The sequence below is a fragment of the Microtus pennsylvanicus genome, chromosome 2 (genome assembly GCF_037038515.1).
Source record: "Microtus pennsylvanicus isolate mMicPen1 chromosome 2, mMicPen1.hap1, whole genome shotgun sequence".
Lineage (NCBI taxonomy): Eukaryota > Metazoa > Chordata > Mammalia > Rodentia > Cricetidae > Microtus > Microtus pennsylvanicus.
The window spans coordinates 83878026-83904450 of record NC_134580.1 but is presented as its reverse complement, the minus strand read 5'-3'; the positions used below and the strand labels follow the sequence as shown (position 1 = coordinate 83904450).

General features: G+C 46.4%; 1 protein-coding gene and 1 long non-coding RNA gene across 5 annotated transcripts in view; one reads left to right on the top strand and one right to left on the bottom strand.

Annotated features, from left to right (window-relative positions):
- The window catches only part of Wt1 (WT1 transcription factor), a 44771-nt gene extending 42205 nt beyond the window's left edge, over positions 1–2566 (bottom strand). For 3 of the 4 annotated variants that reach the window (XM_075961633.1, XM_075961634.1, XM_075961635.1), the window contains exon 1: positions 1648–2452. In XM_075961633.1, coding sequence (XP_075817748.1) covers positions 1648–2086 — 439 coding nt within the window. In that variant the 5' untranslated portion in view covers positions 2087–2452. Of the gene's footprint in view, positions 1–1647 lie in introns of all 4 variants that reach the window. The other variant, XM_075961632.1, reaches the window with a different exon arrangement.
- Positions 2567–2695: 129 nt separating this feature from the next.
- Positions 2696–26425, top strand: part of LOC142844962 (uncharacterized) — a 69948-nt gene continuing 46218 nt past the window's right edge. Inside the window, exon 1 of the long non-coding RNA XR_012909786.1 lies at positions 2696–2765. This is a non-coding gene — a long non-coding RNA (uncharacterized LOC142844962). The remainder of the gene's footprint in view (positions 2766–26425) is intronic.

Sequence of the window (26425 nt, the reverse complement as noted above, 5' to 3'; positions counted from 1 at the left end):
CATGCCTGACAGTGGCACAGTTTCTGACTCCGAGGAGATTTGGGTGGGCTGTGTGTTCTGTATTTACAGCCCGATCAGTCTTTGTGTTTGGCGTGTAACTTTCGGCCTAACCCATGTCAGCTCTCCTCTTAGGCGGTCAGCAAACTGACCTGGAGATGTGCCAACAGTAACACCTGCCTTCTAGAAAGTGATGGCGAGGATCTGAGAGTCTCGCAAAGACACCAAGTGCTTCCAACTGACTTGTACAAAACATCAATTTCATTTGTGAAAGATCTAGAAGGAAGGGACCCCCTAAGTCCGCTCCAGGTAGCTCCTTGAAATCATGAGCTCCCATTCTTCAGTGGTTTCGGTTTCGCTAGAGTTTCGGGTGGCTGAGGTGCTGCAGGATGGGTTCAGAAGGCCCAGAGAACCCTCCCGCACCTCCTGAAAGCAGTACCGGCCCTGCCTTCCCCTTCCCACACATTTCAGAAACACCCAGACCAAGGACAGCAGAATTGCTGGTTCGAGAAAAGCATCCGCCTCTGTGTTAGTAAACGTTTTTCCAAAACATTTTATCAAACCAAATTAGATTATCAACAGAAAAGAAATCAAATGAGAACAAACGAAAAGTATAGTGGCTCAGCAACCATGGCTCCTCCAGGGTGCTAACGAAGAAGAGGTGTGGGTGAGCCTGTGAAAGTTAGAAAATGGACGTATTGCAAATAAGGTCCCTTGTACATTGGCTCAAGATCGCCAATACACTTGCTCTTGTTCCAGTGTCCCAAGTCTTACAAACCTTCCCCAACCTAACCTTCGTGTGTGTGTGTGTGTGTGTGTGTGTGTGTGTGTGTGTGTGTGAGAGAGAGAGAGAGAGAGAGAGAGAGAGAGAGAGAGAGAGAGAGAGAGAGAGAGAGAGAGAGATTAGGAGCATCCGAGGAGCACAAAAGGAAGAAGGCCACCACCTCCTAGACTCTCCACGGATTTGGTTCCTTATCGGTTGGAGTCGGACCAGCCAGGCTTTCTTCCATTCCCACCGCTTGCGTGGCCATAACCTTGCCTGGCCTGGAGAAATTCCTACAATGCTGACATGGTCCCTCAAATGTTAAACCCTAATTCCAAAGCTCCTTTCTGCCTTTGGCGGGCCTAAAGTGAGCCAGCGCATATAGAAAACTGGAGGTTCTTCGGATTTGGGCCTGTCAGAGGCATCACAAGGGGATACCTAAGCGCTGATCTGACTCCAGTGTCTTCTAAGTCCTTCTGCCCTAGACGTCTAAAAGGGCCGGTGCCTGGTGATAATTTAGTGAAGCAACCAGACATTTGCCCAATATAGATCCACACGCTACAACCAATCCCCTCTTAGCTCTTCCCGTGGAATTCCGGAATCTTTCAGGAACCCTGGGACCCTAGATGTCCTCCCGGGTACTGCGAACTATCGGACTCTGGAGTCATGTTCAGCTGTGTGTGTGTGTGTGTGTGTGTGTGTGTGTGTGTGTGTGTGTGTGTGTTAGCACTTCACAGAGACCACGCTCCCCTGTCCAGGCACCCATTACTTTGACTCCTTGGGAAGGCAGTTGGGATCAGGAAGGAACAGCGGAGAGGAGAAGCCGCCTAGGACTAGGACTCCAAGCGGCGGCAGTGCGTGCAGGGTGGGCTGTCCGGACTCCTTACCTTGGTTGCGGATAGTGGGCTGGCTCTCCAGGCAGCTGGGCAGGTAGGGCGCATTTGGGAACATCCTGGCCTGGCCGGAGGACGCCTGGCTGGGCGGAGGAGGACCGAAGGGTCCGTAGCGACAGGCCCCGGCTGTACCGGTGAACTGGCCAGAGAAGTGCAAAGTGAAGGCGCTCAGGCATTGCTCCTCGTGAGGCTCGGCGCCGCCCCAGCTGGGCTCCTGTTTGATGAAGGAGTGGGGTGGCGGCGGAGGTGGCGGCGGAGCTGGCGGAGGCGCGGGACCGCCCAGCGACCCGTAAGCCGAAGCACCCGGAGGCGCGAAGTCCAGCACCGGCGCCCACTGAGCAGCGCCGCTCACAGGGAGCCCGCAGCCGCCGCCGCTGCCCAGCGAGGACACCGCGGGCAGGAGCGCGTTCAGGTCCCGCACGTCGGAACCCATCAGCTGCGGTTCGGACCCGGACGGCCCTCCGCTCCTACGATTCTGCGGGCTTTGGCCACTGGACTTGGCCCAGGTGCTGCGGGGGCCTCGATTCCCCGGTTGCTCCTGCTGCTGAAGACACCCGGGCTCGCGGAGGAGCGTGTGCTGAGACGCCGGCTCCGGGACACACGTGGAAGCCGACTCCTGCGACAGGACGAAGTCCAGGATCGCGGCGAGGAGGCGGCGGGCCCGGGTTCCAGGGCTGCCGTCCTCGCTCTGGGTGGGTGGGTGAATGAGTGGGTGGGAGGGAGGGCGGGAAAGGAAAAGGGGGAGCGGGCAGGCGATCCGGTTGCGGAGAGCCCCCCGGGTGTGGGCGCTGCCTTGAACTCCTTACCCCAGCTGCCTGGCTGCCCCCAGCTTCCCAAAGCTCAAATAAGAGGGGCCGGCAGCGGGGAAAGGAGGAGGAGCCAGGATGCTCGGCCGCTCCATTCACACAACAGCCCTAGCCTGCCCCGGCAGCACGCGGCTCGTCCGGGGTACTCGTAGCGGGGGTGTGGGGCGGGCCCGAGGGAACGTTCATCTCAGAGACACCCTCCTCTCTAGCCCACCACGTGCTCACAGCTGGCCTGTGTAGTAAACCTCCCCTTGCCTTCCCAGCTGGCCTTCCCGAGTGTGGGCGCTTTAAGGCAAGGCGTTCTAGGTAAGCAGTGTGTCCCCCTCGACGCGTCGGTTCGAGGTGGGAGTAGAGACGGGCTGTAATTCAGAGAGGGTGGGGTGGAGGGAGGGGCAGGTGGGCTCCAAGAGGGCGGGAACCAGAGGACCCAGAGATCATCTCTCCTGAGTTCTGAGGAGGATAAACCAACTTTGAGTCTTGTGCCCGCCCACGTCCAGAACCCTGGAGCCTAACCTCGGGGTCACTTTAGGAGGTCGGTTCCTATGGGTTCAAAGGTTGAGATTCAAGGTGAAATTGTTCGGGATGGTAATTGTGAAGTGTGACGTCAGTCGTGACAAGCAGGACGGTTTCAGTTGTCTGGTAATTAATTCTTTGGTGAGGTTGGAACCCGGAAGGCGGTTGCTGTCTGCCGAAAGTCTGCGTAGACGGCACTTATCCGCCCTTTCCTGCAAAGAGATAGACCTTATAGCAACTGGGGGAAACTGCAGCTGGTTTTTGTTGTTGTTTGTTTTTCTGTGGTGGTGTTCTTGCAGAAATGCCGAGAACCAGCTCGGATTCTGGTGCGAACGCTCTGGGGCCACGTTGTGACGCGGTGATTGATCAGGGGCTACAAACCAGTTGGAAATGCTCCACTGGCCTGTGGCTATGGAGAGTTCGCACCACTGGGAGAATTCCCAGAGAACGGCTTCTCCGAAACAACCCTTCCCTCCACCTTGTAGCCGTTTGGGACTCCCGTGCCTTAGAACAGGTGTTTGGGGGTTAGTTTGGATTGCTTTAGGTCTTCTAAAATAGTGGCATCTATGGGGTGGGAGACAACCTGTGAACAAAGAGAAGCCCGCGGGTCGCTGAGTGAAGTGGGTTTCAGGCAGACTCCGGGAGTCTTGGAGGCACCGGCATGGCTCGGTCAGGGACTGCCAGGCGAGGGGCGGGAAGCAGCCGGCTGTACTTGGGCTCCCAGAATAGGGACGAGGCTCGAAACTTTCCAACAAAACCTACTAAGCAGAACTCAAGGATACTGACCACGAATACGAAGAAACCTAGCGTTTCAATGGTCTTAGTGTATTCTCCAATTGCTGCACGTTGGTTTTAATTCGCATAGATTCATAAATTCAAAATCGCCGGGAGTTATGATTTGGAACCCGGAGTGTCCGTGGGCTCAGAAAGTATTGCCGTATGCAATGACCCACGCCTCTTGGGGTTGCACAATCTGTATAGGTAAAGAAAATCCCAAGGGAACCGTTGCTACCCCTTCACTTCCACCGTGGTAAACCCTGCGCAAGCTGCTTTGGAATTTTCACTGATTTGTGGTAGATCAGAAGCTCCCCTCTTCTTCTTCTTCTTCTTCTTCTTCTTCTTCTTCTTCTTCTTCTTCTTCTTCTTCTTCTTCTTCTTCTTCTTCTTCCTCTTCCTCCTCCTCTTCCTCTTCCTCCATCTTCGTAGTCTTTTTCTTCTTTTAAAGAAATGCAGGGCCCTCAAAACCAGCTTCTCCCTACACTCTGCCCTCTCTTCCATTCTCTATGCCTAAACATGGAACAGGGCGCAGGACCATAGTTCTTTTTGGCGGAGACAGACCCTTTGCGACAAAACTCCCCAAGTCAAGCTGACCCTGCCACCCCACTCCCCTGCCCCCTTCCCCTCCTCCTGGCCTCTTATTTCTACTTTGAAGTCGTTTTCCTTAACTTGAACTCCTAGGGAATGGAAGCCCTTCACGAAGAGCTGGGTTTCATTACCAAAGGGAAACTGAGCTAATTTTCTCTTTTAGTCGCCTGCAGATTTTCGCAGGGAGGAGGTATGGATGTAAGCGGTGTGTAGAGAGGCCATTTGATGTGAGCTCGGGAATAAGAAAGGACACACCTCTGCCTCCCTGTTTAAATTTTTCCGTTGTGCCTGGGGGTGGGTTGTTGAGAAAGAGGTGCCATACAGATACAGACCCGCGGAAAGTTTTTTGATCTCCTCTGTCATTCTTTTTCTCAAAATGTTTGAGAGAGAACCCAGGCGATGCACAATTAATTCTTCATTTCAACCCTAGGGTACTCTCTCGCCCTAACTTCTCCCAGCATGAAAGCAGTGGAAAGTTCCCAGCCGAGCGGGAAGGGGAAGCTGCATCGCAGGTGGAGGCCCTCTGGTTAGATTGGACACACCTGAGATACCCTCGCCCACCCCATGTCTAGAAGCCCAAGCACCGGTAAGCCAGTACTCTGGCACTAGCAAACCTTTGGGTCCTAGGGAATCCCATTCCTTCCACATTCCACCTTTCTCCTCAGGGTAACCGTTTTTTACCGGAGTCCTGAGGTTCCCCCAGCAGATGCCATACTACATGGCCTTGGGTGACCTGCGCTGACTGTGAGATCTACAGACAGCCTGGCCAGGGGGTGTCGCACCTGCTGCTCACCCTGAACCTCCTTCACCGGGGTTCCAGAAAAATGAAGGGCCGGGAGAACTATGAGTTTCCCATGCTCTTTCTTTTTCCCACCACAATGGCGCAAAGACTCGGGCCTGGGGAGGATCGCATTCTGAACTGTCTGTCCTTAGGTAAAGCCTGCGATTCAACTCAAGCCAGCTGAGGAAACTGAGGCGCAACCGAGGTAGGAAAAGCAAGCTGCTGTGGTTTGGAGCAAGGATTGGTGTCTTGGAGAATGCGATCTCACTGTCACCTGTAACTAACAGTTTCATGGGGCCACATGAGTTCTGTAATATTTTTGAGCCTCCATATCCGTATTGGTGGTCAAAGGAGAAAATATTGAGAGTAGTGACCCACCTTTCGGGGTTGTAGATGAATCATATAGAAAGGTAGTGTTCTATTTGCTCTAAAACCGCTGGGCTTTGAGACTGATTTTGTTCAAAGACGTATACAAAGATTTTTGGTCAAGCTTAAGCAAAACCAGAACTTTCAATATCCGATTCGTTCAGGGGTGGTTTAAACCACTGTCTCTGCTTCCTTAGTACTTGCTGGACTATGGAAGACAAGAGAGAGACCTTGGCGGTCTACGTGGCTTCAATCGTGGACAAAGTGTACCCATCTCGTCTTAGACGGCGCATAATTATTACAAGATTAAAACATCGCATCTAGGTGAGGTGGGGAGCCAAGATCTTTCATCCCAGGACTGTCAACTGCGTCTGGCTGAGTTCAGAGCCCGGCCGCTGCTGTGGCCCCAGGGACTAGCGCGCACGCCAGGGCCGCGATCCGGCTGGTCACTCGGCGGCTGTTGACAATTGAATAAACAGCCAAAGCCCTGGGATCCGTCAATGGCTGAAGCCGCCTGCCCTCACCCGGGGCCAGAGAATGGCGTGAAGGGTGGCCCGACCTCCAAGCTACTAATCATCTCAGCCGCTGCCCTTGGGCCGAGTGTCCTGAGCCTCAAGAGCAGGACAACAGCGCTCTCTTTCCCAGCGTTTCTAAGCAGTGTGTCTAGGGCTGCGGGGAAGGCGCCTAGAGCGCAGTTTCCGGACTGGCATAGTGGGCAAAAACCATAGCTTCATTTTGCAAATAAAAGAAAAACGTAAACATCGCAGGGCCTTTTGTGACACAGCCCACCCTTAGGCTTCTTTCATTTGAAAATTGTCTCGATTCTTTATTTACTTTTTTTTTTTTTAACCAACCTCACATCTGGGCTTTGAACTCTCCTCCCTGGGTTGGTTAAGGGGCTAGAACCGCCTAGCGCTGCCTGGTGCGAGATGCAAAATTTGCCCTTTCCCCCAGTTCGTGGTACCTAAATCCAAAGTGTTTTGACACCACCGGTTCCCCAGCTTCCAAAGAGCCCCCAATGAAAGGATTCAGCAGCGCGGCCTCTATTATTATCCCGTAAATCTTTTTAAATTCTGGAAGTAATTATACAGAGGATATGTCTCAATTTGTTCTGCATTAATGCCACAGTGGGGATGGAGACCAGGCCGTGGCCAGAGCAGATATGCAAGCCCATGAAATTGATGAACTGAGAGGTGCTTCCAGTCCAGAGCGCACCATCTGGAATTCCAGTCTGAGGTTACAATTAGAACTCCTGACCCCAGATTCAACTTTGCAAGCAATGGGAAGAAGTGAGGGGGGGGGGGAGAAGAGGAAAGGAAGAAGAAGAAGAAGAAGAAGAAGAAGAAGAAGAAGAAGAAGAAGAAGAAGAAGAAGAAGAAGAAGAAGAAGAAGAAGAAGAAGAAGAAGAAGCCAACTTATTCAACACCTGTTTTTAAAGAAAGACTTAAACTCTTCCCATCTGAGAAATTCTTTCAAAGTACTTGTTTCTGCGTTTTTAACTTATTCATTATAGGCAGGATTTCGTCTCGTCCCCTTCACTCCGGGCTACACTCTGCCAATTTTCTGCCCGCATTGGATTTCACGAGATAGGAATGAATTATTCCTCAGAAAATTAGCTTGGTAAATCTAAATATTACATTGTGATTTCCCTTTGATAAGTAGCACAATTACACGTGAACTAGGAGCTCGCTCTCTCTCTCTCTCTCTCTCTCTCTCTCTCTCTCTTCTTCCCTCCCTCCAAGGCCTTTTCTTCGGCTTAACTTTAATCAGAGATTTTATTTGTGTTGTAATTTTATTTGAGTTCTAAATCCAGTAGAACAATTTCTTCTTCCCGTTTGTAATGTGCTCTTTTATTTTTCTCTCACCTTGACTCCCTGAAGAATCGAAGGACCAGGCAGTACTGGGGAATCTGTTAAATTTATTAGCATAAATGCCTAGACAAAAAGAGTTATAAATCATTCTGATGGATTAAGCCGTAAAGTATTCCAATGAAGTCAGCCCCTTGCCAGGGCACTGGTATAAATGTTCATATAAAACACGGTATCCCTTCTCACACTCAGCCTGAGTGCATGATGTAAGAATATGCAAATGCTGAATTCGGAATATGGAAGGTTGTTAGAGGCAAGGGTTTAGCCTTGTTCGGGCTTCCGGTCTGTGACAGGGATAGACAGTCTGCACTTCAGTCTTCAACAGAGTTGGGTTTCCGGTTTTTGTTTGTTTAGGGGAGGGGCTTGTAGAAAAATCTACAAGATATGTTAGTGGGGTGGGAAGTGCAGAGAGGAAAAAAGAATCAGTGTTTTCCTAAGATCAGTCAGCTTCATAAAAGTCTATTAGAAAGGGCCCCGTGTGGATGCTCACCTTACTAGACCTGGATGGATGTGGGTGGTTCTTGGACTTCCCACAGGTCAGGGAACCCTGATTGCTCTTCGGGCTGATGAGGGAGGGGGACTTGATGGGGGGGAGGGGAAGAGAAATGGGAGGCTCGGGGAGGAGGCAGAAATCTTTAATAAATAAATAAATTAAAAAAAAAAGAAAGGGCCCTGTGCTTCTGCAGGTAACAGCCTCCAGGGAGGAGCCACCTGGGTCTGTCTGTGCTCCTCTGGCCGGAAAAGGGGTCTGTTCACTGGAGGTGGGTGAGGAAGGAGTGGTGGGGGTGTCAGGAAGGGAGACTGATGGAATTCTTAGCGGAAGTTTACCAAGACAGAAATCAGACACACTGAGCCAGGGAGAGGGCTTAGCTGGGCGAGGTCCGTAGTGCCAAGGCGCCAAGCTTGGCAACCTAAGTTCTGTCCGTGGAATGCTAGGAGCAAACCAACTCTGGGAAAGTTGTCTGACTTCCACACACAGGTGCTGTGGCATGCACCCACCCCGCCCAACACACACACACACACACACACACACACACACACATTAAATCATCTTTTAATAAACAAACAGTTCAATGAGCCAGCTGAGAAAACTGTTCTCAAGATTTTCTTTAAATCAAGTTGTTACCAGAAAAAAGGGACATTCCCGTCCATCCTCAAAGATGAGACTATGCCCATCTTTCTGGTAGTACCCATTCATGTACCCCATAGTGACTATGCATTGGTACCCTCTTGTCTGCCAACATTGTAGTAGAGACTTGGAATTCACTAGTGACAGGACAGCCCTCGGGGACCCTCCGGTCCAGGAGGCTTAAATACTGTAAAGGATCAGGACTGGACAACTGGAACCACCTAGAGCCCTCATTTCACCTGCCCTGCTTGAATGCATTCAGCAAGTATCCTACCCTACTCACAAATAGAGGGGGCTTGAAGGATTTGGAAAACTAAGTCTAAAAAAGTCTCCACACAGCCTGCACAGCCCTATAGAATTAGTAACAGTTACCACACAGCCTGCACAACCCTATAGAATAATTAGTAACAGTTACCACACAGCCGCACAACCCTATAGAATAATTAGTAACAGTTACCACACAGCCTGCACAACCCTATAGAATTAGTAACAGTTACCGAGGTAGAACTAAGGCAAATAACCCCTGTCACCAGCCAAGTGACACGGAGAGTCACTTAAACCCAGAAAAACTTAGTTTTCCTGTCTTCAAGGGAAAAAGAAAATGAGATCCTGACCCACTACTGTTGTGAAAAGTAGATGTGGGAAAGGCGTGGCCATTTCTTAGCCCCTGGAAAGCCCTCCTAAAGTATAGCTGTTCTTTATGAAGATGTCTATACTTTGGCCTGCTTTGCTTGTTATTAACTGGCACATTCTAGCTTAGAAGTATGAGTTAGAGCAGAGAAAAAGGCAGGAAGTAAAAACTTTATTAACCTTAGTCAAAAGTGGCCATTTCAAAGGAAACTGAAATTAGTTCTAAAACAGGAAATAGAGGGCTTTTATTTCCAAATGGGTAACTCCAAGACTAGAAGGTCACATAGTCCTGTAAGAGCTGGGGTTGCGTTGACTCTAGAGTCAGACATCAAGTGTGACTGGCATGTCCACAATAATAAAGAATTCAGAGCCAGGTATAAAAACAGAAAATGCTAGACTTGCCTCTGCCAGTAGTCAAGACCTTGAGAAGCCAATGAAGGGCCCTCCTATTTCAGCACTGTTATCTGTAAATGAGAGTGATAATAAAAACCCAAAGTGTTAGACAGTGCAGAGGACCAGCATCTGCTGCATGTGGACATGAGAAAAAGAAAACCACGTACTATACGTGTGTGTGTGTGCGCGCGCAGTATGCTCACCTGCGTGCATGTATGTGGAGACAAAAGGTCCACACTGCTGTCTTCTTTGGCCACTCCCCACTTTATTTTTGGAGACAGGGTCTCTCCTGAATGGACATTCAATGATTCAGCTAGAATAGCTGACTGGCTCTGGGGCTCTACGGTCCCACCCCAGGACTAGCGTGACAGGCATGCCTCACGATGCCAGGCTAGTTTACGTGGGTGCTGAGAATCGAAACTCAGGTTCCTTGTGCTTTCACAGAAAACCCTTTACTGAGCGAGCCATCTTCTCAGACTCGGCCATTGCATCTCTAGACGTGAGCATGGTGCCTTCCTCACGAGACAAGCGAAAGAGAACATACCCGTGACTTTTCCGAACACCCAAGTGGGTGTCACCGTGGCTGGGATAGCGATCCTTCTTGGGCCATCTTCTTTCTGAAGCTTAGAGTCTTCCACTGACAGATTTTTACCATGCCAGGCCCTGTTAAATCTGAAACAGCAGGTCTTTTGGGCTAGGGTTAAGTCCTCCTAAGCTCCTACTTCCTGACTTGGGGTGACGTCCATATTCTCAGAACCATCACTGTCCTGACTCTGAACAGGAGTGGATGATAGAACCGCTCCATAGACTTCTTTAGAACAAATTAATACAGCCATGAAAAAATCGTTAGGATTTGTTTATACTTTTTACACGATTCTTAGCAAAGGAAAAAAAAACCTAACAAATGATAATTGAACGATGGAACAAATGAGTGAAGGAAAAAAAATCAGGCAATAATCCTAATGTTCATGTACATTAAAAAAATGTACAAAGTGCTTGTATGTTGCCTGGCATATAATAGACCGCTAATAACTAATAGTCACCAAGCTTCCAGTTTGGCGAATGAGACAGTAACCTTGACCGAAAAGCAGTCGGCCGGCTGCAGCCTGAATGACAGCCTCCCAGAAGCCGTGTTCTGTGCCTCGCAAGCACACATCCTGACCACGCAGAGAAATGAATGTCATCTCCCTTATGCTTTCCGTACCACCTCGAGGTCTCAGTCTTTCATGTATGAAAACTTGTGCAGTCCTGTCCAGGCACTGGCTGAGTTTCGGTCTATTGACTTCCCATTGCCATTGCTATTTATAACTGAAGAATACCCAGCACCGATGGGGGAGGCTGCCAACCCCAGGTTTTCCCAAAGAAGCAGGAAAGTGTTTTCAACAAACGCAGAGAAAAAGCAGTTGGACCCTCTTCCTGGAACTACCTCATAACATTTATTAATAGGTTCTGTAAACAAGTGTAAGCACAGTGTCAGCTTGCTGATCAAGAATTAGAAACATTTATGAGAAGCGACTGAGGAAAAACAAGACAGAGTCATTGGAAACCTAACACTACTCGTTTATCCAAGACTCCGTAAACACAGTGCAGGGGCCTCCTCCTGTGATCACTCTACCAGATCTGAGACCCCTCCAGTCACTGCAGAAATCGCTTCCAAAGCCCAGAATGTTCTCCTCTGCTGATACAGAGGCTAATTATAAAATTTCCCAGGAGATAATAAATGTTACACTCCAATCAGCACGTGTGATGCAAGATAAATAAGAAGCACATAACTTAGCCGTGGTCCTCTGTGTCGGGTACATATTTGTCTTTAATTATCTCCTACGCAGGAATGGATAGAGATTATCCATTACTGTGATGTTTACTCTATATCTGGAGGATCATTCATTCGGGGCAGGATCATCAGTTTGAGCTGCTGTCTAGTCCCAGTTCATTATAAACTGTTCTCCTTATATTTCCAAAGTACCCTGGCTTGGGTGGTATACACCATTTACTTAAGACTTTTTATTTTATGCCTGGCATGCAACAGCACGCCTTTAATCCCAGCACTCTAGAGGCAGGGGCGGGCAGATCTCTGAGTTGGGGGCCAGCCTGGTTTACAGAGTGAGTTCCAGGACAGCCAAAGTTATACAGAAAAACTCTGTCTTGAGAAACAAAACAAAACAAGAAAGGAACAAAGGACAGAAGGAAGAAGAGATGTCATATAAGAACCAAACTGCATGAGGGCAGCATTTGCTCTTAACATGTCAGACTCTGTCTGTGTGTGGCACCTCTTTCCTTTTACACATAAAAAGTATGGCCAGGCAGTGGTGGGGCACTGCTCTAATCCCAGCACTTGGGAGGCAGAGGCAGGGGCAGGCAGATCTTTGAGTTAGAGACCAGCCTTGTCTACAGAGTGAGTTCCAGGACAGCCAGGGGTTACAACAGACTAGACTTTTTTCTTTTTTACTTTACAAGGAAGGAAATCATAAGCAAACCATTAGCAAGGGTGAAAGACCAAAGTTAAGTGGGGCTAGTGAGATGAAAAGATTGTCTCATATTAAAATATTTTTTAAAAAAAATCAAAGGATGAAAATAGTTAACATAATCAAACAGAAAGACGTGGGCCTAAGTTTCCTGACAACAGAGCAAAAGAAGGAAATACGGCTCTCGTTTTGTAACAGAAGCGAGAAACCACATTTTTTTTTTCAGCAGAATGAAAATTTTCTGTCACTAAAACTCTGGAAAATCACACACTGGGCTTCCTATAAGACAGCAGTTCTCAGCCTGTGGGTCAGGACCCTTTTGGAGTTGCATATCAGGTATTCCCATTACAACCCATGACAGCAACAAAGCTACCTTGTGAGGTAGCAAGGAGAATAACATTATGGTTGGGTCATCACAACATGAGGAAGTGTTGAGGGGTCGCAGCTTTAGGGAGGGTGAGAACCACTGCTCTAGGACCACCAGGATCTTCAACAGAGTGATTTAAAGAGTCTCTGCTTGGGGATTCTTCAACCCAGGCAGAATCAACTGATCCTAATTAGCTAATTTGTAGAAGTTCCCAATTGGCAATCTTAAAATGCATCTTTTTTTCTTAATCATCAGATAACGGAACATGAACCTATGTATGACTACAGATCTGATCCCTGTCTCCAAAAATCTAGGAAGAACTGAGGAGCCCTCACAGGCAAGGTTTCTTAGCTGACCATTTGCTCCCCAGGGAACATCTTGCAGTACCTAGGGCAGTGGTTCTCTACCTTCCTAATGCTGCGACCCTTTAATACAGTTCCTCATGTTGTGCTGACCCCCAACCATAAAATTATTTTTGTTGTTACTTCATAAATATAAATTTGCTACTGTTATGAATCCTAATGTAAATATTTTTGGAGACAGAGGTTTCTCAAAGGAGTTGAGACCCACAGGCTGAGAACCCACTGGCCTAGAGAATTCTGTGGACAGTAGATGCTGCTACCATCTAGCAGGCAAGGCCAGGAATGCTACCTCACCCTCCAACACAAAGCACAAGGCAGCCATTGAGAGCAAAGAACTGTCAGGCCTAACACATCAGCAGTGCTGAGTTTGAAAATCTGCCTTAGAGTACCATAAGCAAAAGAGACCGCAACATCGCTTTTACCAGGGGAAAAATCGCAAAGCGTGTGGAAGAGGAGCCTTGAGCCACATCTCTCCTCTCCAATTCCTCCCCAGTGGAGTTGGGAGATGCCTTTCCCAGGCTAAAGACAGGTTGGTGAAAGAATTAGGGAGATGACAAGAGGCATGGGCTGCTGTTGGATACAGTCCACAAAGGGAACTGTGGAGACCCTAGTTTAACTAGGAGAGGAAACTCCATGTGGAGCATGTGACAGTCAGAGCCCATGTCAACTCAGGGCAGATGCGCCAAGATCCCTAAATACTGCTGGTATGTTTAGAAATCTCACAAGTCAAAGACAGCATAAACTTTCAGGTTCACAAAGATCGTCTTTGGCACGCCAGCCTGTGATGTATGTAGATACATATTTGCTCCCCGCTCCTCCTCCTCGTCATTTCTCACCACTTACATAGTGGAGATTTGTTGTGAGTCCGCTTTATATCACATTAACATTAAAAATGTGTGCCTGCTCTAAAACACAGCCTACGGAGGCACAGAGAATCCTGAACCCTGCTGTTATCCAATGACACGTAGGGATCTCTGGTTAGAAATATTCTGACCCAGTTCCCTGTGTCAGGCTGCAGAGTATCCTTCTGTGGGGTCATGAGGCTCTGTGTGAGGAAAGACTACAAAGCTGAGTCCCTCGATATTAGCCATGTCACCCCTCAAAGTTCAGCCAGGAGTGGGACAAAAACCCTTGTCATCATGCGGACATGTTTACTTACGGTGTAGGAAAATACTGCTGTTACCCAATTCGGCTTCCCAGTCAGTTCGCTTGCCTGGAGACTTACATTTTTATGTGTGTCTTTGATGATCTACAAATAAATTAGCAGGAGCCACTGAGGTCTGCCAACATACATGCATTGCTAGAGAAATCTGAGATCATCGTAATTTATCATATCCCAATACTCTCTCCTAGAGAACCAAAGAAATATCATGAGCTAGTTTCTGCACCTGACATGTTTATTACCACGTTCCCACCAGCACTTCCTATTGTCCCGTGTTCTCACATATTGTTTTCGCAAAGACATTGAGGGAACCTCAGGCCAGGGAAGAAAGTTTTTATCTCTTGGAAAGGGTGAACCCACGCTAATGGAAGAAAACGATCCATGCAGAGATTTGGAAGGCTAGACTCCTCCAGTGGGTGTGATAAATCCACAGGCTCGGAATCCAGGATTTTGTGCTGGGACCTTGGAGTCAGAATGAATAATTGAGCCATCTTTCAAATAAACACAGTGTGTCCTTATTATTATCGGACAAGCAGGGACATCGGTTTAGTCAAGCTGGCCCTGTTTCTGTGAAGACAAGTTTCTTTCTGAGTGCAAGCTGGTGTCCGTCACGGAAGGATCTGAGAGGGAAATAGAGCACCCGTTGACTCTCGCTAGGTGTTGTGCTCAGAAAGAAGTTAGAAGGGACCGTGACACCTGCTCACATCGGGATGGCTGCATACGTGTGGTTCCATAAAATGGAGTGTGTGTTGGAAATTCATCCACTGAGCATTTGTGAAAAATGCTTCCTGGAGGTAGCTGGTCTTTGTTGTTTTAAAGGAAACATCACCCATGTCCTGAGTGTTCACGTGGGTAAGAGGAGTCGAAGCATTGCTAAGATGTCACCCACCTTTTCCTAACTCAACCTGGCACTTTCTTTGGCTATCTTCCAGTTGAGGAGGATATGGAAAATGCTTTTTTTTCCTGACTTGAGTCTTAAGTTTGCAGAAAGTTACAAAATGCAAGAGACTTTTGAGAGCACCCAGCCTCACACCCCCCCCCCCATATTATGGGTTGCCTAAGCAAGGCCTTTGAGAAAAGAGAACTCATTCCCTTACAGAGAACATTCCCTTTCCTTGTCAAGTAATTTTTACAGGCCTGGCAACCAAACTGCATGTAATACTGGTTTCTGGATTCTGGTTGTGTTACAGGATTTGGTCATGATTGCAACAGTATTTGATCATAACTGAGGCAAGTTCTCTTATAAGAAGTGTCCTTGGGGACCAGTAAGACAGCTCAGAGTAGGTAAAGACACTTGATGCCCAAACTTTACAACTTGTGTTTCCTTTCTGGAACCCATGGTGGAAGAGAGAACTAATTCTGCAAAGTTGTCCTCTGACCTCCAAACATACATTAATAATAGTAATAATAATAATAATAAATATTTTAAACAGAAGCATTACAGAAAAATCTTCACTTCCACCAGATCCAGGAATTTGTCTGGATTCTCTTCCGTTCCTCCCTGTGCTATCCAGAGAGAATAAAGACCATTCAAGTTTCACAGAGAGGGTCTCTGACAAGTATGTGAATAGCTGGCTAATTACAGTATTGTCGTAATTAGAAAAATGTCATTGCACTTCATAGGGTTACTTGACTAATTTTCTAGAATTAGTCACTGATGCCAAAGGCAGAAGTGGTTCTGGGTTGGAAAGAACTGAAGTGACTGTCTGGTCAAACGTGAAAGACCGATCTCCTAAAGCTCCTGGAAAATGAGCAGAAAGCCCAGGGGAAGTGGCTCATCTTCTTTTCCCTGTGTCTTTGTTGCCTTCTGATGCTGACGAAATTCCAACGGCCTTCGGAGGGAGTGTTACACAACACGCAAACAGCACAGACATTTACCAAAGATCGCATCCCAAGACTTAAAACAAAATACAAGAAAAAAAATTTTTTTCTCCCCAATCAATTCCCAAAGGACACAAAAAAGCATTTCAAATGTGTCTAGTAAGACATTAAAAACCATCAGCCTGGACAGAAGTCAGCCCCTTGATTGTTTTCATGTACTCGTGTCAACAAACAAGGGCGGTTTTCAGAACCACTGCCTTGGCTGCCTTTGGAAGGTCTCTAGAATAAAAGTACTTGAGTGACCCCAGAATTGCTGGGCAAGAGTAGCCAAAGCTGTGGAAGAAGCCGAAAAGGATTTTTTTTAAAAAATACAGCTCATGATGTTTGATGTCAAAACTAAAATACTGCCACACTCAAGACATATTTCTAAGCTGAAGTTTATAAACAGAAACAACCCTACTGGGAAATTTAATGATCCTCTTTAAAGAGTGTTCAGATTTGTCAAAGTATGTAGAAACGCACTCCTATGCTTCCCAAATGGCTCGCTGTGGGGCTGCTGCTTTGTGGAGCCAAGATGCGTTTTCCCTCTTCCTCTGTCCTTCCATCTCCTTATATCTTCTTTGTTTTATAATAATAATATTCTTTTTTAATTAATTAATTTATTTGTTATGTATACAATGTTCTGTCTGTATGTCTGCAGGCCAGAAGAGGGCACCAGACCCCATTACAGATGGTTGTGAGCCACCATGTGGTTGCTGGGAATTGAACTCAGGACCTTTGGAAGAGCAGGCAATGCTCTTAACCACTGAGCCATCTCTCCAGCCCCTAGAAAGTATTGTTTTTTTGTTTTGTTTTTGGTTTTTCAAGACAGGATTTCTCTGTGGTTTTGGAGCCTGTCCTGGAACTAGCTCTTGTAGACCGTAGACCAGGCTGGTCTCGAACTCACAGAGATCTGCCTGCCTCTGCCTCCCAAGTGCTGGGATTAAAGGCGTGCTCCATCACCGCCCGGCTTAATAATAATATTCTTATTCGCTATCTTCTACGGCATGCTCGCGGCTCTCATCCACTCTCTTCTCACAACGCCATTTCAGGAAGGTGTCCTTATACCACGTCCTTGACAAGGAGGTCTAAGCTGGGAGACAGGCGTGACCACTCTTGTCCATCCCAAACAGTGTCGGCAGAGCAGCAACTGTTGGTTCAGACAGATCATGACAAGATCAGCAGGCCAATTACTTTGCACTGTGTGGGAATTACAAGGAGAATCTGCTCCTTCGGGAATCCCATGGTGACTCCCCCCTACCCCATTTCTGAATCATTCTCTCTTCAAAGGAGAACAGGTCAGTTAGTTGGGAATCACAAGTCTATAAAACCTGTGTCTGGTTCTGTTTCTTTTTTGAGGTCTGTGGGCCACCAGCCGTGCCTGCCAGGGTTCAACACAGGAAGCAAGGGCATTGTTATCACTTACCCCAAAGCCATATTACAGAGACATTGATGGAGCTTCTCCCTCACTGAAGCTCCCTCTGAACCTTTAAGGTGACAAAAGTACAGCTTTGGGTTTCCTTTGGGTCACTCGGCCCTCTGCAGAGCACACGGGCAATGGCATGGAGATAATTATAGGAAATCATAACAATAACGACTTTTATAGCGCACTTACTCGGTGACAGCCACCGCACTACATGTGTTCTAAGATTTTATCACTTGGTCCTCATAGAAATGCCAAGTCAAAAGTCATAAAACCGGGGCTGGGGAGATGGCTCAGTGAACAGACACTTGCCATGCCATGGTGAAGACTAGACTTTGTATTTCCAGAATCCGTTTACATGCTGGATGGGAGTCTGGGTCTGCTTGCAATCCCAGCACTCGGAAGGCAGAGGCAGGAGATGCCTGCAGCAAGCTGGCTAGCCAGGTACCTCTGTTGGTGAATTCTGTGTTTAACTAAGAGACTCCGCCCCAGTGAACAAGAGGTAAGTGTGCTTGCTGCCAAGGCCAATGGCATGAATTCAGCCCTGGTACCCACATAAAGGACAGAAGTGATGCCTTCAAGTTGTCCTCTGGCCTCATAGACCCACAGTGGCACATGTGTACCCATGGAGAGCACCCGGAGAAGACTGCTGATGTCAGCCTCTGGCCTTTACCTACATGCCCTTGTACACATGTTATACACGCCCCACATACGTGTGCTCACACGCGTGTCAGCACACATACACATGAGAAAAAAGTTAAGTCATAAAAACAAACCTTGTTTTTAGCTGGGTAGTGGTGGCACACACCTTTAATCCCAGCGCTCGGGAGGCAGAGGTAGGCGGATCTCTGTGAGTCCAAGGCCAACCTGGTCTACAAGAGCTAGTTCCAAGATATCTGGGACTGTTAGACAAAGAAAACCTGCCTCAAAAAAGCAAAAATGAAACAAAAAAACAACCCTGTTTTTTGAGCCGGAGAAGTGATTCGGTGGTCAAGTACATGCCTGAGGTCTTAGACTCTGTTCTTAAAATCTCCAATCAGTCAATCATCTAAATCTCCCCTTTTGCATATGAGACATAGAGAGCTTGTCATTTGTCCAAAGTCTTCAGCTGGGATGTGGCAAAGCTTAGGAGGATGTGAGTCTAAAGTAATGTTAACCACTGTGCCATGCCAGAGAAGTAAGTGAAGCCATTCCTTGGTCTTCTAGGCATCCATGTAGCTTAGGGTCCTGCAGGAGACAGAAACACACTCCAGGAGAGCCACTGAGAGATAGTAGATGCATCGTTTACAGCTTAAAATGTAGGCAAGATGAAGTAAAACTAATAGGGGGTTAAGTTTCCAGGCTCTGGTTAGCAGGGAGCCTGTCCGCATCCTGTGTCTGACAGGGGAGATGAAAGAGTCTGTCTGAAAGGAAGGCTGACCTTCTGGAACAGGCTGAGTTATTCTCTTCTTCCTTCTCAACTCAGTCAGTATCTACCAATGGCCTGCCAATCTGGGAGTGGAAGACTGGGTCCCGTCAGTACCCGTCACGCAGATTGGTGTCCAGGGCCAGGAAACACCAAAAGGGACGTGGGTTTGGACCTTCTTCTATAGCTCAAATGACATGGGCCTCCTCTCCACTGGGGTTCCATCTTCTCGGTCCCACAGAATAACAATTCTTTTTATTCTGGCTTTGAAGACGTTGCTCTTTGCTCGCTCACATCTATTGTTGGATTTTAGAAATATAAAGCCATCCTTTGCACTGAGCCCATACATGAAACTAGTATTTTCTCTCAGGAAAGTTGCCTGGACCTTTTCTTAAGAATTCTTCAAATGGCCCAACTGAATTCCCATAATTATTTTTTAAATATTCACATACTTAATAAATGATCCCAACAATTTTTTAAATGGCAACTTATAGACTCAGAAAAAATGAATTACCAATTTTTAAAGCAATCCCTTTACCTTTACACAGTATTTGACACAAATTAACATGAGAATTAAGTTTTTCAGTGTTGTTATTCCATGTTTTGTTTTATTTTATTTACTTATTTATAACAAGATTTTATTATATAGCCCAGGCTGGTGTCAAACTCGCAAATTCTCCTGCCTCCACCTTCCAAGTACTGGGATTATAGGCCTGCACCACCACACCCAGCATAGGTACATGGCATTTCGAATTCTGTTTTAAAATACATTTTTGAGCAATTAATGTTAAAGTCCAATATAAATTCACAATTGAATGATCGTTCAAAATGTATTATTTCTTCTCTGGAGCTAAAATGCCCCAGTTATTCTGTCTCTCCATGAAAATAAGGTCCCAGGCTAACTTTGAATAGTGAGTGTCTTTTTATAACAAGGTGAGGCCATGACCTCTTTAAAAAAAATACAAAACAACAACAGAACAAAACCAGGCCTGTCAGATACTTCTCTTAGCAAAATGTTGTTCCTCTCCTTAATGGGCTTATTGTTGTACATAAAGATAGCTGAGCTGGGAGAAGAGGGTGCCCTCTTCTGGGGCTCTCCATGGGGTGTGCTGTGGCCCTGCAACAGAGTAACTGGTGACAGAAGCTCCCTTGTGAGTGCTAACCTTGCAATGGAGCCAAAGTTGGTTGGCAGCCTGATTTCCACGGTCTGCTAAACACCAAAGATGAGCCTGGCTCCTGGCCACCAAGGCAGTCACCAAGCCCTGCTTCCATCCACTCAAGGCTGCTCTGACTTTTGATATTTTAAACAATGGAAGTGAAACCACCCCAGTGAAGAGAAAGAACAATGGTGTTTTGACAAATGGAACAAAGACAGACTCTAACTGACCATTCAGGTCAGGAAAAAAAATTAAGGCAAAACCTTAGGACCTTCTGCCTTCTGCCAAGAAGCCAACACCCTGGGGGGTTCCCAGCAAGATGGTAGAGCCACTTCACGGTGCCCTTTGGAGTCAGCAGTTTTGTTAAATATTTTCTTCCTCTTTGTAGCTTTTTAAACATCTATTTTATTGTGTCTGTGCATGTCCATGGGTACACATGTGCCACTGTGGCTCGGTGAGGCCAGAGGACAACGTGAAGGCATCACTTCTGTCCTTTATGTGGGTACCAGGGCTGAATTCATGCCATTGGCCTTGGCAGCAAGCACCCTTACCCTCTGAGCCACCTTACAATTCTTTTATAGAAGTATTCTGCAAGGGGGGGGTCTTATTTAAGGACTTAAACACAGAATAAAATATGTATGCTTGGGACCATACAGCCACAAAACCCCAGAGATTTAAGAAAGACCTTGGCAAATAGAGATTGTAAGACTTATAGGAAAATATTCTTTTGTCTTCTTAGAGATCTGCTAAGATGGTTCAAAGAGAGTCATAGCCAGGAAATGGGAATGGTCTAAGAAACCTCTGAGTGCCCTTTTGAGACCTGTCATCTTGTAAAAATGGAATTTAGGAAGCATTTATTCATGACCTTGAAATGTCATTTATTTAAAAACAGTATATTGTAATGTATCCGTAAAATGAGCTTGGAAGAAGGTTTACGTGAAGCTATTAGCACGCGTGCCATTCCCCACCTTGACCCCCACAAGAATGTGTAAATTGTAGCACACGGAATGCAAGCCGCTGGGGCCATGTTTCATAAATCTGCCTCGCAATGAGCCTTGTGCGAGAACAGGCCCCGGGAAGGGAGGTCTCTGACCGTGAATCTCTAGTGATTAATTGGGCCGGAATCTGGCAACTGACAATTTCCTCACAGTATTTTTTGACAAAGGGGCACTTTCTCGTGGAACTCATCCCCGGAGTAGGTAATAGTTTCATCTCTTGCCTACTGGAAGGCCTGAGACTCTAAAGCTAAATCCTGAGCTATGTGGAAATCCTACCCAGCTCTGACTGAGTCTTACAACTTTGGCATTCAGGAGAAGAGAGGTCACCCATGGAAGCTCAAGTCTGTTGTCAGGCTGAGAACTCACCCCTTCCCTTCCACCATCTTTTATGGAAAAGTGGGCTCTTCATATTTCTGTTTCACACTGATAGTCAAGAAAAGACTGACCAGTGTACCCCAAGTCCCTTTGTCACCAGAGCTACTTCACATAAACCTCAGCTTTTGCCATTAACTTCCATGTTGATCATTAAGATTTAAAAAAGAAAAAAAAGATTCTCCCCAAATGGTAACTATATCAGTGTTTTCTTATGTTGCTAAGAGAGATAAGATAGCCTTCCTGGCCTGCAAGGAGAAGGAGGAGACTTAGCTTCTCCTTGCGTTTCAGTTTGTTGGTGTCGGAATTGTGAAAGTCTTGTAATAGGGCAGAAAGTGGAAGGGTAAGATGAGAGAAAGAATAGAGGGGCCGTGGATGGCTCAAAAGGCGAGTCTGCCATCAAGGCTGACAAGCTAAGTTTTATCCACAGACCCCACTGACCTCCACACACAAGCTGTGGCACACCCCATCAATAAATAAATAAAAGTTTTAATTAAAAAAAATAAAATAAATAGAATTAAAAAGTCTGAATTTATTTATTTATTTTGAGGCAGGGTTTTACTATATAGCCCTGGCTGATCTGGGACTCACCCTGTAGACCAGACTAACCGTAAAAATCACTGAGATTGGCTGCCTCTGCCTCCCAAATGCTGGGCAAAGGCATGCATCACCATGTCTACTGGATTGATTTCTTTTTCTTTTAAACAAAAACTGTATCTGTGGAGTAAAAAATATTTTTAAAATGTTCCTCATGCAGTTGAGGCAGAGTTGTGGGAAGTGAGGAACATTCATCCTAAGTCTGTTGGGAGTGTCCAGGATGCAGGACTGATGGGGAGGAGGAGAACATTCTAGAAATAGAGGTAGGAAAACTGCTGTCAACCCTGGCTTTGCCCCCAATGGACTTAAGCATAGAAATCTCCAATAATTTCCCTGTTCCTATAGCTCTGTGAGGAGTTGGGAAGATCTGCGAGCATTTGTGGCCTTAAACTCAGTAGACTAAGTTCTGTGCAGTTATGGCCAGAGATTGTCCACATTGCTGGCACACCCCATGGCTTTAACCTCTCGCCGCCCACTAGCATGACTTACTGGAGGGAAGGGGTACCCCCTACCAACAACCCCCCCCCCCCCGCTTCTGTCTTCTCAAGTGACTTCTATTCAAGACAAAATGTTTGGCTTGCTAGGCACCTCAGTCAGGGCCTGTGACTTGGCTGTGCTCAGCAGAAGGGAGGCAGGAAAGCATGCTTTGAAACTGTAGCAAGCCTTCGAGCTGATTCAGTTCTATTCTGGATATAAATATCAAGGGGAAGCCTTGGCTCCCCTGCCTTGTTTACTGTGGAGGTGTGGGATGCTCCACTGAAAGAAAGGTTTGCTGATTTGTCAGACCGCCTGATACTGTTACAGCACCGCAGGCAAAGGGTACCTGGGCACAGGAGGGACAGCCACCTTCCTGGGGATGCTGGATCCACAGAGAGAGGGCAAGAGAAGTGGTCAGCTCCCAGCCTTGGCACCAATAAGCTGTGCTCCCTCTTCCTGCATTTGGCTTTGGTGCTTCAGGCCCCGAAAATAAAAGATTGGAACAGATGATCCCAAAGGCCCCTCCCCCCAACATTCTTTGATTCAGGCATTTGGAGCATCTGCAGATGCTGGGGGACACTGCAAGCCCTGAGTGTCTGATAAGACATGGCATGACTGCTGGGGGCCGGTGGAGTTCATTTTCAGTTTTTTTAACAGCACACCCTTGGGCCCTGAAATGTCCTTTCTTAGGAAATACTAGCACAAATTCAAACATGGATGTTTGGAACTGTAAAATACCCAGATCAGTGCAGAGGCCCATTAGTGGAGGGTAAGATAAATAAATCTACGATGCAACCATGATAATGACTGTAGAGCCATATAGACGGAAAAAAAAAAAAGCAAGGGTTGGGGAGATGGTTCACTTAAGTAACTACCACTTAAGGACTCGGTTTGGATTCCCAGAACCCATGTAAAATCTGGATGCCAGGGCATGCGCCTAGAACCTTAGCACAGGAGAGATGAAGACAGGTGGATGATGGGGCTCACTAGTCAGTTACTCTAACCAAAACTGTGAGCTCCAGGCTCAGTTAGAGACCTATCTCAAAAACAAACACAAAACAAACAAACAAAAAAGGGGGATAGAGAGATGACTCAGCAGTTTAGACCACCTGGGGTTCTCGCCGAGGACTTGGGTTCTGTTCCTAGCTCCTGACTGAATAGTGGCTTACGACTGTCCTTAACTCCAGTTCCTGGCAACCTCACGCCCTCTTCTGGTACAAGGGCGCCAGGCACACATGTGGTGCACATAGATACATGCAAGTAAATACATATATAAATTAAAAAGAAATCTTAAGAAGGAAATTAAAGACATCCAGATGTCTACCCTGGCCTACACACACACACACACACACACACACACACACACACACACACACACACACACTTGCATCCAAAATACAACTTCATGTGAAAAAAACTAGATTGTTCAGTAAAATAAGCATAATGATTTATTAAATTTCCTGAAATGAAATTTAGATAAAGGTATTATGGAATGTAGTAGGTCATCTTTAATTAAACATTTCTATTTATAGATATAAACACAAAGAGCTGAGGCAACTCTAGATTAAACTTAGAACCGGGTTGAATTTTCATAGCTCAGCAGGAGATTGGCTCTTGGGGCTGGTGTAACAGACAAAATAAAGCTTAATTGACTTAATTTTAATTGCTTGAAATTTTGCATAAAATCGGGCACTTGATTCGGGTCTTGGAAAACTTTCAACCACTTAGGTACATAGAGCCAGCTTTTCAGCCAGAACGGCTTTTTGACTGGCGTTTTAATGATTCAAAACATAGATGAAGTATTTCCAACAAGAAGCAGCAATGAGAAGTATCCAAGTATAAACTACAGAGCAGATGCAGGCTACAAACAGTAACAAACAAGTCTCAACAATAATCCCATGTCTCGTTAATTTGATTACATATTGAAGTGATCATCTTCACACATCAGTCTAAGTAAAATGTGTGGCAGAAGTGAATGTCACCTATTTCCACTTCCTGTTTTAAATGCCACATGTGGCCTGGCCTTGCATTGCTACTGGGCCCACGGCTCAGAACAGCTGGGTGGAGGAGGAGCTGGCCAGGCTTGGAGTTTTTGACTTTGTAGACTTCTGTGTTGTTTGATTTTGTTACGGTACACATGAGTTATTTTCGTCGTTTACAAAGAACAATAAAGGGTCGTAAATCAAGCCAAGTTAATTTCTATGACTATGTTTGTATATATTGTAAGTATGCACATGTGTGGGTATGCATGCACATGTGTGCACCGACATGTGAAGGCAGAGGTATGTTGACCTCCTAGACTGCTTTTCCACCTTGTTTTTTGAGCCAGAGGCTCTCACTGAGCCTAGAGCTTGTTGATTGGTTAGACTGGCTGCCTCACAAACCCTAGGGCTCCTCCCACGTCAAACTGCACAGTGTTGGGATTGCAGGTGTGTTCCTCATGTACACAAGTGTGCCAAAGATCTGGTCTCAGGCCCTGAAGCTTGTAGAGCTGGCATCTGACTGAGCCATCTCCCAAGACCCTCTACGATATATTTTGATGTATCAAGGAAACTGTGAGACTCTCCCCCTGATTCATTTCTGTGATACTGTTGTCAGCACCTGAAATAAATGTTTTCCCATCAGGTGACAATAAAACTTGCCTGGTGTCTCTCTGATTTACCAGCAGTTTCTAATCACCTGACCCCCTTTTATTTTTTTTATTACTGCTATCATTAACAAGGTACCCCTGCTTGACAGCCATCCCAGCTGGATTAGCAAGGAATTGTTTTTCAGGGAGTAGGAGGAAAGCCCAGGAGAGATGTGAAAAAGGGAGAAAGAAAAAAAAGATAAATAACCCTTAAAGAAATCTCTCTTCTTTTTTTCCAATTCCCTCCTTAACCCATATCAAGATTCCCCAAAGCTTTGGGGTCTGTAGCTCTAAGCTGAACTTCTTACCTTAATAATTGACAAGGCCAGGGTCTGAGCCTTTCCCCCATAGACATGTCTGTGTTACACATAAAGATGTCTGTGTTACACATCAACATGCTATGGTTCTAACAATATCACTTTCAAAGGAGCACTAATCCGCTGAAGTCACCCAGTCAGGAAACATTTGCTAGTCCGTGTCTTGTGTCTGATCTGTGTGTGTAGAAGGAAGACAATTGGGAGGGAAGAAAGAAGGAAGGATGAAGACAGAGTAAATGCACTTTTTTCCAGGGTTGGGTGTGGGGAACTGTGTCACGTATCCCAGGCTTGCCTCTGATTTGCTATTAGGCTAAGGATGACCTTGAACTTCTGATCCTCCTGCCTCCACCTCCTAAGCACGAGGATGACAAGCACGAAGTACCACGCCTGGTTTATGCAGAGCTGGGGACAGGATCAGGGATTTGTACAAACTGGACAAATATTCTACCCACAGAGCTCATCCCCAGCCTACAACTGTGAGTTTGTAAACTTGGACTTGTCAAATACAAAACTAATTCTCTGGTTCTTCTTTGCTGTGTCATCAGCTTTTGCATTATCTACCCTCTGCTTAAAAAGCAAGTTTCTATACAAACTTAGAGAAAGTTAGGGAAGAAGTGGTTGGGTTTGAATGGATGTCAGGGTGACTGTAGTTCTCCAGCAGATAAGGAAATGGTTGTCTGGGTGTCTCCCAGACTGTGTGGGACTCATCACAACCCCATCTCCCTGCATCAGATTTGTCTGTTTTTGTCCAGCAAGTCAGTTAAGTATGGCCAATAGCAGGCTCAGTGAAAATGCATTGATTACTCAGTGAAAGAGTGAGGAAATGACTGGACTAGTCGTCATCTACAACTGTGACGAAGTTCGAGTTCATCTCAGAGAATGGGGTGAAAACTCTGTTAATACTATCTACCTTGCAGACTGTATGGCATGCCCATTACAGGATATAAACCAGCTCAGCAAAGGTGAATTGAAACACATAGCTATAAACCAGCTCAACAAACACATAGATCCCTGCTTATGTTTGCAATCTGGGAAGAGAAAGAGGGCAGAAATTAAGCACTAGTAAACTACATTAAAAACTTTAGTAAGCTCTGCCAACAATATGATGAGGTGTGTGATGGAGAATAGAGGGGCTACACCAGTTTTGCCTACTTCTCTCTCCTCTAAAGGACAGTTAAGGTGAAATACCAAGGAAGACGGTCCGACTTCTTTCCTTTTCCCTGGTGTTGGGGCTGGAGCTTTTGGACTTACCTGCCAGGCACGCATTCTATAGTTGTACCTCATTACATCCACCGGGGTCACTACTAAACTACTCAATCCAACACAAGGT